The 19,016-nt window shown below is 42.3% G+C and overlaps 1 protein-coding gene across 1 annotated transcript in view; it reads right to left on the minus strand.

The window, feature by feature from the left end:
• Nucleotides 1-3,328: 3,328 nt before the first annotated feature.
• Nucleotides 3,329-19,016, minus strand: part of fbrsl1 (fibrosin-like 1) — a 408,497-nt gene continuing 392,809 nt past the window's right edge. The window contains exons 10-19 of the mRNA XM_037681247.1: nucleotides 16,711-16,761; nucleotides 16,420-16,515; nucleotides 11,332-11,403; nucleotides 11,010-11,039; nucleotides 10,665-10,736; nucleotides 9,819-9,951; nucleotides 9,055-9,132; nucleotides 7,853-7,936; nucleotides 6,815-7,055; nucleotides 3,329-5,799 (exon numbers count right to left, since the gene is read on the minus strand). Of these exons, the coding sequence (XP_037537175.1) occupies nucleotides 4,497-5,799; nucleotides 6,815-7,055; nucleotides 7,853-7,936; nucleotides 9,055-9,132; nucleotides 9,819-9,951; nucleotides 10,665-10,736; nucleotides 11,010-11,039; nucleotides 11,332-11,403; nucleotides 16,420-16,515; nucleotides 16,711-16,761 (2,160 nt within the window). The 3' untranslated portion in view covers nucleotides 3,329-4,496. The remainder of the gene's footprint in view (nucleotides 5,800-6,814; nucleotides 7,056-7,852; nucleotides 7,937-9,054; nucleotides 9,133-9,818; nucleotides 9,952-10,664; nucleotides 10,737-11,009; nucleotides 11,040-11,331; nucleotides 11,404-16,419; nucleotides 16,516-16,710; nucleotides 16,762-19,016) is intronic.

Below are 19,016 nucleotides of genomic sequence, written 5' to 3' on the forward strand. Positions count from 1 at the left end.
CCTTTTTTGTTCTTGTGTGGTATTTACAGAGTTATAAAAGCTTCAAACAGAAAATAATTATTTGCTTCAACGGAGGAAGCCCCACAGAACAAATGCAATATGAGCTAACAAAAAAATCTTTTCATTTCTATTCACATAAATTTCTTATGTTATTTTTAAGTAATTGCACTATATTTATGGGGTTGGATGAGATAGTAATTCTCATTTTGTGGTTTGGAAAAACTACCATATTCCCAAATGCCAACGGCTCCGAGGCGATCCCAGTGATGAGCCAGGAACGCTCTGCTGCTGGGAGCTCTAGAGAGAAACGGTCACAGCAAGATCCATATTCAAATAAACTTCACTCTTGGCCCGTGCACACAAGCCATGTTGTCACCAGCTGGCGGCGGATCTCACCGCCCCTCCAAATGCTGAGCCACTTTTGATTAACGTCTCTTTGGCTAATCACGAGTGGTGGTTGTGCCAAATTGGACAAGCCGCGTATGGCTTACATTTGCCTTGAAATTTTTCTTTTAAAAACTCATACAAAGCATTTGAGAGACTCATATTACACCACCCACCCCGTCCCCCAAGACTACTCTTGACTGTTGTTCATACGTAGAAAAAGGGTGGTGTGGTGGCTCAGTGCCACTCTGTGGGTCTCTGAATGAAGGGGCTATCTCTGCCAGATGCACCCAGCTGCATAAATGTTATTCATTTTTTATGGCTTGTGTTCATAATATGACCCGTGTGGGAGATCTTGAAGTTCCACCAAAGGCTGGAAAAATCCTCCAAATTCAATCAAAGTGGAAAACTTATTTTGGCTAGTGGCTGCTCTGGACCTCCTCGCTCTTCTTCTCCTTTAATCTCTCTACCCACACTCCCCCTCAACACCCCACACCCTACACTTGCTATCTAAAATACTTCTGAGTCATTTACAGTACGTTCCTTCTACTGGCTCTTCTCCCTGCACAGCAGTCCTGATGGTGGTGTGAGACAGCTGGAATATTTGTCATGGGTCCAGAGGTGTAAAGACATTAGACAGCACTTTGTCATCAGGGTCTGGAATTCACACCATTTAGCTGTTTCCAGCTCCTTAACCAGTGACTGACCTGGTTTCTGTCAGCTGCTGCTCTGTTGACATCGCGGGCTAAAAAAAGATGGCAACATGAAGGATGTGTGCTGCTAGCCTTTTTAGGTGGTTAAAACAACATGCACTCTACAAAGAGAGCTGTGACAGAGATCCACTGCCAGAGCCCTTGACTCAGTGCTCTCTCACTAAATTCACTCTGTTCAGATATAGTTTAGTGGTTCAGAATGGCTCTTGTCAGGGTCTGCTAACTCCCGCGGAGAGATAAGCTTGAACTTTGGGCAGAGTCATGGCCTCCCAAATCACCAGGCCCGGCAAAGACCCTTGCAATCCAAACGTGATCATGGCAAGGGGCTCCCATCTCAATACCAATTTCCATTTCAAAACAGCCTTCAAATGAGAACTAATGTATTAGCTTTTGCTGGGGGAAAAAGTCAAGGGAACCACAACATAGCAGCTCAGAAACGCTTTTATACATGTTTTATCATCGGGGGAAAGAGGAACAGAAAGAGAAAAGGAATTTGGACGGAACCATTCATTTCTTGCCTATCTTATTATAGCTTGGCACTGTGTTATTAGCTGCCATTGTGCTCCAAAAGTCCCACCGGCCTGTTCCACTGCTCAGTGAATCCGGGGTGAGTTTTGTGCCAAGTGATTTTGGGGGTATTTGAGAGCATGAAAATTCAATCCCAAACCCTCAGCATTCAGGTTTCTGTCAGATAAATGAAGAGGATTAGAGGAACAATTAAACAATGTCTTACCTCAAATACCACCATATCCTATTAATTGGGATTATATAGAAAAATGGGTAGCAAGTAAAAAAAAAGCTGTTTTAATGAAATACTGTCATGGCAACATTATTGTATCAAACAACATATTGTAAAAAAAATAAAAATAAAACCATAAAAGCTCCCCAAATAGACTTAAAAAAAGCCCCAATACATGTGGAATAAATCTAAAAAGGAGCTGACAATTGCAAACACTCAAATCCACCTTTAGTTTGATATGCTAGGCAATGTGTCAATTGATTCCCATCTGATAATAGACTGTGTGCTGAAATAAACTGACCTTGCCAGACAATGAATGAAATTGATGGAGCTTTTCATCTCCGGAGGGCCCTTTCACACTCAGCAGTAAAATAGATAGAGCGCAGGACAGAATGATTGAGTGCAGGGGAAATTTAAGATGTATGTTTTTCCCTATACCAAATCTTTACTTGGTAAATACTATTGAGGAAAAAAAATCTTTACACAGTAACAAGTACAAGGGTTAAGTACCTGTTGTTTCCTATATTATTGGGAATAAAAATGCAGTGCTAAAGTGAGGCCTGCCACTGACAGATGCTACCCACACAAGGAATATGTGGTTCAATTACCAGGAGCCTGAACTGAAAGCGATAGTGATTTAAGTCTTCCCAATACGCCAGCCACATTCTGGCAAACAGTCTTTTCAAGGAGCCATTTTAAAACCCCCTGCTGGAGTGTGTGAGACACAGGAGCGCCATTGATTTTCAATAACATCTCCTAATGACCTGGCCATGGTTTGATCCACGCTGTCATTATGGGCTGCTACCAAGGGACCTGAATGTGAGCCTCACAGCACAGAACAGTGAGATGAGTAGTTGGAGCATTATCAGGATGAATTGGTTATCTCTGGACAGGCGGCAAGCACAGCCGAGGTCTTGTCAATAACAGGACGGGGCACCTCAGGACTCCCTCTACGGCCCACTCCATAGCGCCTTCCGGCCTTATTAGAAAAGCAGATGAGTGGTGTGCATGAGGCGAGGAGGTGTACCAGAAGAGAGAGGAGCCTCCTCTTCAACACCCAGTAGCCTTGCTCCCAGGCATTGCTCTTCCTAATGAGTCCAGACCGCAGGTCAATATGCCGCTGGGCTGCCTGTCAATACCGGTTACCTGCAACACAAACACTCAAAACCTGCTTTCATACGAAATCAATGTTCTATTAGACCCTCCCTGTATTGCCTTGGCCCAATCTCATTGATCACTTCTGAAGAGTTCTGCAGCGTGTGTATAACAGATTATGGTCAAATGATCTGATAGCTTAGGCTACTCAATAAGCCAAGTCTGTTGCCTTTATGATTTCAGTGTAATATCTTGATTTAAAATGAGAAAATACTCTGAATACAAGCACTATTGGCAAAGCTATCAATTTCATATAAATATACCACTCAGAAGGTTTGGCACATACACATTTACTACTTGTTTAAAGCAGGATGAAAAATAGGCAGAAAAAACCCCATTGACAATAGGTCCAAACTTTATTCCGTACATTTTAAACCATGAATGTTCATTTTCCTTTTTTTCACGCCTAAAACTCTACTTGTTTTGTATACAAGAGTCTAAGAAAAACAACTGCACAACACCACAATGTAGACAGAGAAAGTCCTTTTGCTGTCCACTAAAAAGCGTCCTTTTCTGTCTGAGGCTGGTCCAGTTTGTGACTTGGAAGTCTTAATAATCCCATCATTATGTCATTGGTAGATTTAAACATGTGCTAATCCAAGTTTCTCTCAATTTTACCAGAATTGTCAGCTTTTTCCAGCAGAGTTCTTCATTAGGGTGCTGTGTACTGCTTTGCATAGATTGCAGATGATCCATTGAGGCCTCCTTACAACACCCTTCATTCTTTCATCTTTTGGCCGGTTTGTTACAATGATTTTCATCAGGCAAATATTTCCACATTTCATTTAATTTTGTTTTTTCTAGAAATGGTTAAAAAGACTAATAAATTTACAATGCAATCTTGCAGCGAAGTGTATCAACAGGTTATTTACATCAGTTTTCTTTACAGATTGGACAAAGATCTCATAATATTTATATATTTGTCTGCATATCTCAAAGGCAAAACAAATGAACAAAACAAGTTGGTAATGTAGCACTGTACATTGTCATCATTGAGGATATCTTGGTACCATGAGGTTCAATTACTGACAGGTGAGTTCAAAGTCAAGTCTTTACATCATCGTAAGGGATATGTCTCACAATCAGCTGGGATAAATATTGTAAAAGGCAGGACTAATGCACAAAATACATAAAATTCATAGAAATGATATCTATACATGGAACTAGGATAGGAAATGTACAAACTCATTTTAGGACCCTTTTTGTCGGCACCGAGCAGAAAAAAGTATCGGATTAATATATTAATAATTATCAAATATTTAAGTCGGAAATGAACGTACACATCTTTGTGTTCTCTTTACCGACATTTATTCAGTACACTAAAAATAAAGTCATGGCATGTGCTTCATCAGCCTTACACACCTTTACTTTGTACAATCTTACCCTTTCTCTTAGGAGGATTTGCTCTTCTCTGGTGAGGAGCAGTGCATTTTGTTCACAAGATTACAGATTGGAGGAATGCGGTTTGTGAGTGCGCCTCTACGACAGTGCACTGTGCCAAGAAGCTACCGAGCCTCTACTTCTTTGGGGTTGCGAGATGGGGAATAGTCCCTTGGGTCTTGGGTTGTGGTGAGGGGGGTAGTCCTCCTGGGTGAGATTGGCCTGGCGCTGCCGGCTGGCACAAGGGGTGGGGGTGCACTTAGTGCAGCAGTAGGGGGTGTTCTGTTCAAAGGGCCATTGTGTCCTGTGGAAGGGCTAAGTCTTGGATAGGGCATACCTCCTAGGTGGGACATAAAGGGCGGCATGTGGGGTAAATGCCCCTCCATTGGGGACTGGTGCAGCTGATGGAGTCGTGCTCTGTCTAGTTCCTCCCTCAGGTGAAGGCGTTCTCGCTCCTCTGCCTGTTGTCGCATCCTCTCGTGCTCTCTGCGTACCTCCAAGAGGTGCTCATGGTGAGAGTAGTCATGAGCTTCCCTTTCACGATAAGCTCGCTCCTGTTCATATACACTGGGGAAGCGATGTCCTTGCTCAGCCCTAAGCTGGAAGTCCATGCGCCGCTGCAGGTCCAGGCTGCGGTAGGCCTCTCTGAGTGGATCCCACGGGAAAGCTGAGTGCGGTAAGCGCTCTCTTCCTGCTAGTGGACTCACTCCCATAAAGGGAGCCATACGAGCTCTGTCTAGCACATTTAAACTTCCCATTTGGGGCATGGCACTCATGGAAAGTGGAAGAGAGTGTGTCATAGGGACACCATGCAGGCAGGGTGCTGGGATATCACTACTACGAGGTGATGGAAGAGGATGCTGCTGGGACAAAGGTGGATGGTTGTGGTGGGGGTTTCCTGGTTGGCTGATGGGTGCAGAAAGAGCATGGATTGGTGGTTGAGGTGCCGGCTCTGAACTCACCACCATGACCTCTTGCTCCTCCTTCCTCTCCTCTTTAATTTTCATGTCATTTTTCACTTTGTGAAGGAACTCCGTAGGCGCGGACTCTTTTCTGTCACCGTCTTTGAGCGTAGATGAAAGTCCGCCAGACATCTTCATGCTCTGCTCATTGATCAATGCCTTAGAGTAGGGAGAAGGGGAACGCTGAGCAGGTTTGATGGAGTCCTCCGAGGGTCGCCTCTCAAGCATCTCCTTGCCTGGTGAACGGCTCTCCTTCACCTTGATGTCAGCTTGCATGGAAGACTCTCTTTGGCGCTCCAGTAGCTCCTTCTCTGCCTCCCGAACCCGGTCTACACTGCCGCTGTGATGCCGACCTGAATCATTCGAGTTTTGGCTGTTTGATCGAATGAGGCTGCTGATTTGGTAGCTGACTGGTGCTGATGCTGGAGAAGAACGGTTGGAGTGACGATTGCGATCCACAGAATCCCTGTAATGACGTAACGCTTTTTTAATTTCAGTGGACTTTGATTTTCAAATATTCATACAGTCATATGTCGCCACATACAAAAACACCTTTTGAAAAATAAAAAAATAATAAAATAAAAAGCTTCCCTGCTCCTATTTACTGTTACTGTTTTTAGATTTGATGGGTGGTCTCTAGAATCTTCTGGAAAACATTCATAGAGAGTTCATAACATTTTTATCATTTGCTTTTCTGACATCTGCTCGTTTGATTTATGTCATCTTCTTTGTCAACAGGTTTATTTCACGACAGACATTTTGACTTGAAGGAACAGGGAAGGCACAGTTGGCCGCAGTCCTTTAGAGGAGGCGCTGCTTGTAAAGATTTTTACAGAACAAATTGTATGCCAAGCTGAAGCAGTCGAATTCAGCCATTAATATTTCACCAACATTTTTAGGTTGAAATGTCTGCCAAGAAATACTTTGTAAAACCCCTGTGCGATATGAGATAACTTCATATCAGTTTCCATAAAAGACGTCTAGCTATGTAAAGATGATAATGTTTTTATTACGTTGTTTTTTCCAAATGTAGTTCAGCCAGCCAACAAGCTAATGCTAACAGGAGGCAGTCTCCTTTTAGTGGTTTCACCTTTGTAGTTGTGAGGATGGATTTAATCTTTTAAGTAGATTGTTTAATAGAACGGCAAGATTAGGAACGTCTTCTCTGGAATTATTATTGAAGGATCAAATTTGTTACCCTCTTAAGAAAAACACAGAGCTTTCACACATGCAGTCAAGTGCTGAGTCAAACTGAGAATTGCTAATTGGCAGTAACCTGGGAGTGCACAAACTGTGCTACTCGTGGTTATACTGAAATCTAAACATGTCCAAATATTTGTGTATCCCAGGTGTGATGGGTTAAATGCAGACAACTAATTTTGCCATTGTATGGGGACAGACGATGATGACAACACATAGCACTTATTATTATTATTTAAAAATGAGAAAAAAACTAAAAAAGTTGTTTTGCCTCGACTCACCTGTCTTTATCCTTCTCGTCTTTGCCGATCGACGAGTCTCGTTTCTCCCTCTCCCTCTCTCGGTCTCTGTCGTGACTGTTGGCGGAGCTGCTTCGTTCAGTCTCTGGTGCTTTGGGCCACTGTGGCGGGGTGGGAAAAGATGGCGGTGTGCGTCGAAGCCTATTCCAGGTGTCGTGGTGGGGGCTGCCAAACGTGGGCAGTCCTCCTGGACCCTCCTTGGTGCCAAACACACTACTGGACCCTGAAGGAAAGAGGCAGACAGGCATGGGACCCACTCTGAGTTAATTGGGCACAAAACCTTCTTGAAGCCACATGAGAAGAGAAAGAGTTGAAAACAAAAACTGCTTTTGTCTTTGTCTCTGGAGGTTCTCACACAGAAGCTGTTTGAAAGAGTTAGAGGTTAATGGCTCCCCAAAATTCCACTACTCATTTGCTTTTAGACTGAAGGGCTTCTTCCCCCCTCCATTTTCTGCACCGGATGAACAGGGGAGACTAACTTGCCCTCTGGACTTGAGAGCTGTGAAAAGCCAAGAGAGACCTCAGCATTCCACAGCATGTCTATTCCAATCACATCCATTTTCACAACAAGGTGACTGATTTGGCACACAAAAATAGGAGGGATGGAAAAAAAGAGAGGGAGGCATAGGGAGGAGGATGCAGGGGGGGGGGAACAGAAAGCCCTCCATGGAGATGCAGAGGGGGCTTGTCAAATAATTAAAAGATGAACTGCCACCAAACAGCAGACCTAAGAGCGCCCGTTGGCAGCGGCACAGTCAGATTAAAGCCGGGCTGTTGGAAACATCAGTGGTGGATGAGGTGGAGGCAGGGAGGAGGTGCTGTGGTGTGTGCAGTACTGCTTTGTTTGGCCTCCCTGGACGAGTGCTGGTTTGACATATAAACTAGAGCTAAGCATCTTTTTTCTCCCCTTCTTTACTCTCCCTGTGGTCCAACACTGTCCTGCTCTATGCTGTTACTGGCCACAAGGGGCCAGATTGAAAAGGGGGGCCAGTGGAGGAGGAGAGGGGGGCCAGCGCTTACCAAGCGAGGGGTTGCCTAATCCTCCGAAGGCACTGCTTGAAAGGTTGCCGAGGCCGCCATAGGAACTGGAGCGACTGAAAGGATCTGCAAAATGCCAAACAGGGATTAGCAAATGGGGGGAGCTGGTTAGCAGTACTCACCCCAACACCAACCCGTTTCACTCCGCTTTTCTCTTACAAGCGAGTTTTTGTTTTGTTTTTCCTTTTAGCGCTGCCATAGCTCTCTGCTTAGTTATCCTGAAATAACCAGGACACTGGATTTGATGCCGCTAACTAGCTGCGTCTGACCCTGCGGGGGCAACTGGAGCAAATCTAACAACAAAAAAAAACGTTTCAGTTCCTGGAGCAGAGCTGAACATCGACTGGTGCAGGATGGGAAATTATGGGCTGTTTAAATGAGGCTGACTGAACTGGAAATTTAGAGGAAGATGGACTTTACTGAAGCCGACTACAGGCTCCAGATTTACAGCAATAACGCAAAGCATGAACAACATCCTTCAGCTGATTTTAAATTAATACTCCATCAGGAAATGCACAACTTATTAAAAGATTAGTGCTAGAGGATTTTCTTTTGTTTAAACTCTGAGGCTTGTTAATGTGTTTTAGAAAATAAATCTCTGCCTTACACATAAAATCTCAAAATGAGAATTTTTTTTTACTAAATCTTCCTTCACTTCTTATATAAGCACACATTTGATGGATTTTTTAGTTAATTGTATGAGTTAGCTTATCACTTTGGACCCAAACACAAGTCCTAGCTTTAGCTAGAATAGTAAAAAATAATAAAAAATAAATTAAAGCGGTGAGCTAACATGAAATACCAACTTTACAGAGAATTGTGCCACATGTGGTGCTGCACTGCATACAGCCAGTTCAAAGAAATGAAAGGTGACATCTTTGTCTGGAAGCAACATTTGAAATAGTTATTTTAGGTTGAACTGTGACTCATTTTGACTAATTGTAGAATAACTACACACTCCAGTCCTACAAACGACAAGTTTGCATGAGAAGTGCTGCAGATGGTTGTGGTCAGTTGGGAGTCTATAATAACTTTGAACTGAACCTGAGCTCAACTCTATAAATATCAAAGATTCAAACTATATCCTGCTGCTTTCACTGCCGTTGAAAGACAAGGGAGTGAGTTAATCCACAAGCTAAATGAGCAACCAAAAAAAAGGTAAACTTGTAGTTACTTACACTTACCTGCCAAATGGCTAGGAGGCAGGAAGCCGCTGGGATGAGGGGCAGGGCCAAAAGGCGAGGGAGCGGGGTGTCCAGAGCCTGGGGATTCAACCAAAAATAATTAACTCTCAGAGGAATGATCTAAAGACCAACAAAAGGTGACGCCTTGGTAAAACCTCCCGTATTTATAAGTATCAAAATATAAATGTGAGGAAATAAAAAAAATATATGCTGAAATGAATCACAAGCAGGTTGATTAACACGGAAGCTAGAAGAGTTATGAAGTTATGAAACATGGATATGCCGTTCCTATATTCCTTTTTCCTCTAGAGCAGCTAGCATGGCCAGGTTTTCAATGTGTAATAAAATAGCTTCCTTTACAAAACACTGTTACTATCACCCTTATCCCATGAATTGTTAATGAAAGAGGCAATTACATGAATGCCTCTGACAAACCACTGCATAATTACCAGTCAAAGGCCGCTCTCCTTTCTGTTGCCCTCCAACGCAGGGCAAATCAGTCAATTACCTAACGGAGACTCATGCATATTCATGACCAAACTGACTTCCTCCACTGGCAAAACATTTGCTGTAAAAGCACTATGGTTAAGAGACCACCGTGAGAGGAGAAAAAACAGCAACAAACCCCCGAAATGCTTATTTGCATAAAAGCAAGCATGACGTATGCCATGAAAGGCTCAGCTAACGAGATCTTTTGATTGTTTTTAAGGAATGGAGTTTTGGAACGATGAAGACGTGTGAGATACTGAGACAACATGGCTGACCTGTGGTAGGGAAGAGTGGTCGTGCCAGGTCGTGGGGATATGGGAACCCTGGGAAAATTCCTGGGGCCGGGGGTCGACTGAACAGGTCCAGCTTGCCATTCATGTCTAGCTTGTGGGGGTCAAGCTGCATTTGCTGTAGTCAAAAAAAAAAAAGGGCATAAAAAAGAACAGGCATACAAAAAAATGAGACAACAGCACATTTCCAGCAACACAATGAGTGGCATTTGTTGCCAACAAAGAGGGAGAGACCAGAGTACAGAGGCATTGACAATGGCTGCAGTTCTGGCTAGCTGCGTGGTGACATGTATGTAAGCTGATTAGGAACACTAAACCCTCGATGACGGGGGTTCAGGGCCCAAGAAGGACTGACACCACAAGGCCCATTAGAGGATCTCCACAGAATGGACACACCATGTCCACACAGAGCTTCAGTCTTATGCACACACACGGCATTTTTAACTATTAGTTTAGATCGAGGACCAGAATCAATTAATGACTTTTTTCTTAGCTGGTGGATTAAAAAAAAGCTTTTAGTCTTAATATTTATTTACAAAGTAGAATCTTCTTCATTCTTTGGATGTGTTAGTAAAAAAACACACCATCAGGGGAAGAAGACTTTTACATCTTTCTGTTTTTATATTATCTGCCCTTTTATTCCCTAATGTTTTCTTTTTCGTTAAACCAGAGGCATGATTGCAGATAATTAAGCCATTTATGTTCCAACTACAACATGATCAGACCTATTGTGTGCTTGTTATTCTTTCGGTTATAATTTCATAATCAACAGAATGCGTCCAGTTTTACACAAAGAGGTTTCTGAAGGACAAAATTATCCATCTCACGCACCTTCATTTTCTGCTGGTGGTGGTAGATCTGCCATGCAATCTGGACATGTACTGCACACCACTTGCCAGGTTTCTAAAAGTTTAGAAAGAAACTGGGGTTAGCCTGCTGGCTTTGATACGGGGAGCTAAAACTGGATTGTGGCGTCGAGGTTTTCTGGCCAAACAACAAAGTGGAAAGCTAAAAGAATCTTCAACAATGCAACACATTAATACAAGTTAAAGACGTTAAAGCTAACCTTGATGCATGTGCTTGATTGTGATTTGTTGAGCAATTTGAGGTTTTGAACTTTGTGGCCTGGCCAGAGAGACAAAGCACTTTACAAAAATCAGTCAGTCATACACTTACCCTCACAGATGTCCTGAACGGATCACTCATCTAAATAGACAACAGATAATCATTAACATCAGCAACACAGACATAAAGTCAGTCACATGCTGTAAAATCCTCATTTTTACACCCATACGTCATACATATGTTCAAAGAGGTGTTTTGTCTGAAGAGAAAGAATAAATGAAAGCCCTCTTATTGCTCTGTTCTGACCACTACATGCTGTATGGGGTTACGTTGCTGGACTATCGACTTAGATATGAATGCATAATCTCAGAGGGGACTCTTAGGAGGTGAATGTAAAGCAACAGAGGAGGAGGAGGCTGGCTGAGGTGCTCACCCTTGGATCCTTCTGCAGCAGTGTGTGAGGGACTGCTCCAGGACGTGCTGCTATGTCGATGGGATTAGAAGCCTGATGGAGACAGAGGAAAAAGAAGCACGGTGAGAAACCACAATTAAAGTGAGTAAAAACACAGAAACACTGTGAAGCACGATAGAAACTGAATATTGTGCATAACAAAATGGTCCTTTGGATTGGTTTATCATTCTTGGCTTTGATTTGTATAAATTTATTAGTTAGTCCTTTGAAAAATTATCCAATTTTTCTTTTGTTTAAAGTAATAAAGTGCAGTCACTAGAACTGTTGCCTCTCAGTGAGAAGGTTGCAGGTTCTCTTCCCTGCCCAGGGCCTTTCTGGGTGGAGTTTGCATGTTCTCTATGTGCTTCGTGGGTTTTCTCCTGGTACTCCAGTTTCCTCCCACAGACCAAAAACATGCATGTTAGGCTGATTGGTAACTCTAAATTGTCTCTAGGTGTGAAAAAAACCCACAGAAGAAGAAGTTCTACTTCCGGGATGAACGTAAACAAACCCGAGCACCCAAAATGGACCCGCGACAGGTTTTAATGACGGTGGAGATGTTGCTGCACTCCCTGACTGAGCTACAGGTAATACAGATCATTTTGAGCTCTTTCATAGTTTCTAGTAGAAATGTTGTGTCGCTCAGTTTTACTTCCCCCATATGCTAATATTGTTAGCGTTAGCCAGGTGGAACTACGTGAGGTTGACATAAGTCGCACATGCGCAGTCAGGTCAGTTTTCTACGATCGGAATGAGATAAACAGATTAAGTCTTTACATGCACACCGTTCAGATTATAAAGTGGCAGAAACCAGCCGTCTCATTCTGATCACAAATTCATTCAGATCGAGCTGAATCAACAAAGAATAATCCGAATGGGGCGTTTACATGACGCATTTTTATTCCAAATGGCCGTTTAATCTGATTCCTTATGTCCATGTAAACATAACTAGTGAGACGGACACCAGCTCCCCACCACCCGTAAAGGAGAAGAGATTAAATAGAATGAATGGATATAATTTTGTTTGACTCCAGGCAACTTTACTAAAAAGTCTTTAGCCAGTTATGTTGAGCTCAAAGTTTATCGTATGATGGAGGATCTTGGAGTGTAGCTGGATTAAAATTAAATTTGAAGATCTATGTGTTGTCATTATTGTGTGTTTCCATGCAATGATGAAATTAGTTCTCTGCATTTAACCCATCACATGTGAGGTACACCCAGGTGGAGCAGTGGGCAGCTACTGTATGTAAGCACCTGGGGAGCAATTAGGGATTAAGTATCTTGCTCAGGGACACCACAACGTGGGCATGGCAGGGAGTCGAACAAGCGACTTTTTGGTTTGCTGCCCTACCTCTACCCCATCAGATCATCATGGCAACACAGGCAGCTCATGAGCTTGAAGTTACATTCAGTGTTGCCAGATATAAACCGAACCCCAGATTGTCAAAAAATACTAAATTATAAGTTCTGCCGTCTGCTGAAGTCAGTCGTTGTGCCACATGTAGCTGGTGGTTAAATGTGGGCCTTTAAATTGTCACATCACAAACAATGCTTCTTCACGGACATATTTCCTTTTAATTTTCAAGCCGTTACATTTAAAGCGGAGTGGTGGCGCAGAGGTTAGAGAGGTGGGCTTGTGATCCGAAGATCGCCGGTTCACGCCCCGGCCCCGACAACATCAAAATTGTGGGTGGGGTAGGTGAAACACCCACACTTGCCCCCACCCTCATTCGCCCCACTCTGGGCCCATGAGCAAGGCCCTTAACCCCCACCATGTGCTCCCTAAACAGGTCTCTCTTGAAAATGAGTTCTCGTGGCTCAATGAGACTAACCTGGATAAATAAAGGCTAAATGAAAAAAAAAAGGTACGCCTAGCTATTCTATTCTTGAATAAAATCCTCCCTTTAAACCAGAACGTTTGAAAATATCTACAAGATTTTCAGCACAAGAAATAGCTGTTTCATATTTCCTGCTGTGCGCCAAAGAGAAGACACATTAGACTGCCGTATTAAAAAACAAGAACACAACAAAACAAACAGAAAACTTGTGCTGCATGACACCAGAGATGCAAGTGGATGAGAAAAAGATGCACATTTTCTTATATTTTGTCTGGATTTTCTGAAACATCCCAAAAATTACTTATATAAGTTTTTACATTAGTACCTCTGCACATCAAAATATATTGAATAAATATTAGATTGGATCAATGAAACGGGACAGTGTCATATGGTACACCTCTTGAGTGTGGAGGTTTAAGATTTAGATTGTTCTGTTCAGCACATCAATCAATCAATCAATCTTATACCCTTAGGTAGATTTGGTTACAGTGAGGTGAGTCAGCTTTCTTGCCAGACAGGAAACTTGACATAGACACACCAGAGGTATAAAAATAAATATAACATGACTCAAAAATGATTTTTTTTTTTTTAAAGGTGCTATGCTAAGTTGAATTTTGGAAGCTTATGGCAACAGGAACAAAGCTGGTTTTATCCCAGTACTTAGTTTTACAACTGGGAATCAAATATGTGCCTGGGAGGAGCCTGAACTGGCAGTGCAGAGGATGAGACACATCTGTTCAGATGGATGGATAACATCTGCACCTGCCTGGAGTACAATAATCTGGGCTTAGCTGCATCTCACCCGTCAGCTTACTGGGACCATTTGACTATTTGGTTCAGGCAGTTCTTGTTTTTAAGAGTTGAAACACCAAACCAGGACACCAAGCAGTGAGACAACCGATTCAAGAAAAGCTCGAAAAACTAAAGTCAACAAGGTTTTATCGACGTGGAAGGAAGAAAGTTTCCTGAGGATAAACAGGCGCTGGTTCCTGTTCTTACACACAGTTAGGTCAGTTTACTGTCAGTAACTGTACACAGATATTTGGAGGTGTCAAGAACTTCCACACTCTGGTGATCTAGTTTGATTTATTGAACAGTTATCATCATCAAATGAGGAATACTCCCTCATGTCCTAATAGTATCTATAATCTGTAATCTATATATTCTTCACGTTCCATGACTGGACTACAAGCTGCTGTCTATATGAATGAAGCCTGAAGGCGAGCACATTTTTTCTTGTTACTTTATGGTTGGATTTGTGAATTTGGAGCAGGAAAAGTGTCGGCTGATGCTCGGAACATCATGACATTTTAATGTGAACAAGAGACGAAAGCAGAAAGTCTGAGTTCACAAAGAAACATCAGAAGCACTGTAGTAACTTCTTAAAGTTTTAGGCTTAGAGTGAGGCTAAAGAGAAAAGCCCTGCTTCGTTGAACTGCTCTCTGGAGTTAATCTGATCATTTTGACTCCTTGCTCTCTGTGTTTTAGATTATTGTATGTTTTCTGTTTTAATCTGTAGATCGTCTCACCTGGCCTTTGTTTGTGGTCTGCCCTTCAGCTGTTCATTTTTCATTAGTTCCCTCTGTCTACAAGCTGTCTGGTTCCCTTTATCAGAGATTGTCTTTCATCCTGGTGTCTGCCTTTATATCTCCGGTTTGTTTTTTATTCCTTATCTCTTTCATTTTTCCTGCTGAACTTTTTGTCTTGGTGCAGCCGTTAAGTTCATGTTTGCCTTCTGCCTGTAAGATCTGTGGGTCCTTCACCTTCAACTTGTTCTTGTTTTAACAGAACATTTAATTTGACTCAACAAACCCTCTTTCATTATGAATGTAGTCCAAACAAACATAGTTGTCACCTTCACCACCATTAGGTTCAGTGAACATCCATACAGACAAACAACTGTCCGACTTTATGACAAACACGACATATGATCTAAAACCTCTACAAGATCCTCCAGCACACATTTCAAATCTGATCCTTCCTTGGTAACGCTGACACACACTAATTTTTAATATCTGATTATATATATATAGCAGCTTCACATAGATTAAACCTCCACCCCATCTCCAAGGAAACCTAACAGGGGCTTTTTGGTGCATAAGAGCCTTCCTTGAACCATCTGGAGTGACCTTCGACAGAAGGGTCCCACCATGACTGAGCCCACTGGGAATAGGGCCAGCAGATTTAGGCCAGCTTTGATTAGCATTTTACTGCAGGTCACAGCCTTTGAGCATCTGCCAGACAGACTTACACTCTCCTACCTTTCACAACCCCGGCATAATCTCTTTTTTTCTCCTAAAGTGACACAAATCAATAGTTTTTCTTTCAGTCTGGAGGATTATGAACTGGTTCAGCATGCAGCTCTGACCCGGCTTTATGTTCTGTAAGGTATTGTGTAATATTACAGAGGTTTTGGTGACATGTTTGTGCATCTTTTCTTTTTGGGAATTATTGCGTGAACATAGTGTCAAGCTTATGTTTCTGATGTGATGCTTGGCAAGTTGTTCTGCTAATCATGCATAAATTATATGTTTTGTAATTTAAACTATGTGTTCTTCTTTAATCCATAAAGTTTACACAGTAATTTATGTCATTGTTCATTGGCTTATATTGATGTTTTCCACTAATATTGGTGATTTAAGATGAAAGCATGCTCATTTATGAGAAATAATGTGTCACTCATCATTTCTTTGTATTTTTTGTTTGTGCACGTGCATCCATATATTGGGTGTGATGGTGGTAAAGTGGTGGGAGCTGTCGCCTCTTAATGGTGCATTTTTAATCTCGCATTTTATGGTTTTTATGCATGTATGTGTTAGTGTACAGCACTTTGGCCAACAGTGTTGTTTCTAAAGAGCTTTATAAATAAAGTTGTATTGTAATAATGAGCAGGTCTCAGGATCACCTCCTGGCTTGATCCTTTATGTGAGGTTCTCTCCGTGCATGTGCCGGTTTCCTCCCACAGAGCAAAAACATGCATGTTGGACTGATTGGTAACTCTAAATTGTCCCTAGCCGTGAGAGAGAACGTGAATTTGTCTCGTTTTTGTCCCATTGATGGACTGGAGACCTGTCCAGAGTGTCCCCGGCCTCTCGTACAGTTACAGCTGGTGACAAACACCAGCTCCCCCCCACCCAAAAGGACAAGTGAGTAAAGAAAATGGGTGAATGGGTGGACTTATATTCTGCGCCTGTGGCAGCTTGTAGGATGAGGGTGGGGAGGTGGGTCTGACCTTGGGCTGAAAGGCTCCTTGCAGTGAGCTGAAGGGTCCTGAGTGTGGGAGCAGCGGGGGCATGCCTGGCATGGTTGGGGGATAAGAGGGGAAGAACTGGGGACAGAAAACAGAGAACGAAGGGAACAAAGAAAATAAAATCATACAGAGACACAAACAGGACTTAAGCATGAGAACAAACAAAAGTTACAGCCACAAGAAACGTTCTCACGGCAACATTCAAATATGTCAAATATTTGATTTGCCCAATGCAAAATACAGATTTACATAAGAATAACAAAGGAAACTCACATTTGAATGTCTGATGAATGGATTGTCCAGTTTGGGGGTATATTTGTCGAACTGGTGGAGAAAAAAAGAAAAAAGAATTAGGAAACAAAAACCCTTTGTGTAAAAGTAACAGTGTTTATAACATAAAAAGTAAAACACATTCATCTATAATTGAACCAGTTTACATCCACACTATTAATCCCAGGGGGAAAGCAGTGTGTTTGCACTGGTCATGGGTTAAATATATAAAACCAGAGTGAGGTTACAACTATGAAACCACTTCAGGAGACTGCCATGACTGAACGGATGATTTTCTTAACAAATATACAGACACTGGGCGACGAAACCAATATAAATAAATCATTTTAAACCCAGATTGGATGTTTCCATTTACTGAAAATTTTATACATAAAAAAAAAAAGCAGACAGTAAAAGATGAAATAGAGGTTTATATAGTTTTTTTGTAGTGTTTAAAATGCAGACCCAAAGTGAAATCAGGTGTGTGCATGAAACTGTGTACATAAAATAAATTAGCAGTGTGCGTCTCATTTGACTGGATCTGAAATGAGACATTTGCAACGGTTAATTTAAGACAGATCAGCATGAAACCTTCACACTGTGACACAATGTGAAGAGATCTTCCCTGCACTGGGGCTCGTGCCTATTAGGATCATTTCAGCTGGAATTTGTCAAATAAAACCTGTGTGGTAAAAAAAAAAAAGGAGAAAAATACTGTTTTTGATCATGGCTTGAACACAGGAAGTCAGTAAGCAGGAGAGCAGTGAAGGACAGTCAGGAAAAGTACCCCCGCACATGAATGAGGACCTTGTAGCTGCAAGCCAACACTGGTCCTCTATTTAGAATATTGCTAATTACAAGCAACAGTAACTTATTCCTACTCCAAAAATACACAAACCATTTGCAGGTACTTTTTGCAAGTGTTTTTGTAAATCCTACTTGGCAGACGCAGATTTGGGTTTGCACAAAACGGGGGAGGGGAACCGCTATGAATCAGATATTCTTAGTGCACGCATGCTGCGACACGGGTGGCTGAGAGGAGAGTGGGTGTCGGTTTGGCTGAGCTGCTGGTGAAACTACGCCTGTGAGGGTCAGGGGCCCCCCCTGGTGTCGGGGGCTTTTTACGTCCGCACATAAAATGGCAGCAGTGTTGACGGCCCTGTCTGTGGGAGATAATGGGACCATATCAAAGACGGACAGCCTGTTGAGAGGAAAAGCGAAGCCATCTTCTGAGCTCATTAAACAGCTCCACTGCATTTCTGAAGGTGCGGCCTGTTTATTGTCTGACACAGGAAAACGACTGAATGCTTTACGACCTTGTAAACGACAAAAAGGAAAACGCAAAGTTTCGCCTTTTTAATTTATAGTAGCTGTCACGCATTTATGGCAAACAGCTTTGACTAATTAAAGCTTTATATTTCATCTTAAAACAATTCAAATGTTTCTCGTACAAAGACATGACGGGGGCAAGCCGGCTGCCATTCACTGCTACCATTTGGCAAGACAGCTGCTCGAGGGCGTAGAGCAATAAACTAATATAGAAGCTTCATAATTTCATTAATTACGGCCATTAGCCGAGGGCTGTTACATAGCTGAAATGACACGGGGCGTCCAGAGAGCAGGAGGAAATAAAAGTAGAAGCACAGCTGGGAGAGAAACACTTCAGCCTTTTTTATATAAAACCATAACAGTAAAAACAACAACTGCACCATCATTTATCTTTATTCTCTGAGCAAACGACACGAAGAATAACACAATAATAAAAAGTGAGGAAGGGAGAAAAGGTACAAGTTAAGCAGCAACAACAAAATACCCAACAGCATTTGAACATTTTTTGTAGCACAACAAAAACCTAGGAAGACAGAGGGCAGATTTAAGGGTCAAAGGTGAAATAATGCCATAATTAGTGAAACAATGAAAACCACCTATTACTTGTTCAAAGAACTATGCATTGCACATAATTCTAACCATGTCAGGCATGAGCAGCAGGCCAGATAACAACATGTGGGCTGGCTCCGTCTAAACACTCTACTTATCTTAGACTGCCACAAATACCAGCACTTTGATTTCTAATGCACAGGATGGGAATAATCTTAGCAAGGGGCCTTAATGGGACCACAGGCCCTTAATCAGAGGTCATGACGTGATGGATTAAATCTATTAAGCTAATGCCTAAAAGCTACAAATGGCAACCCATTTGAAAAGAATGTCAGAGATTGGTGTGCATTCAAAAATGATGAATGAATAGTCATAACCTTTTCCCCTCTGTGCTAACATGAGAGCTGCCAGCGCAGGGAACCCCCCCCCCC

Source organism: Nematolebias whitei, chromosome 8, assembly GCF_014905685.2.
Source record: "Nematolebias whitei isolate Nwh7 chromosome 8, NemWhi1, whole genome shotgun sequence".
NCBI lineage: Eukaryota > Metazoa > Chordata > Actinopteri > Cyprinodontiformes > Rivulidae > Nematolebias > Nematolebias whitei.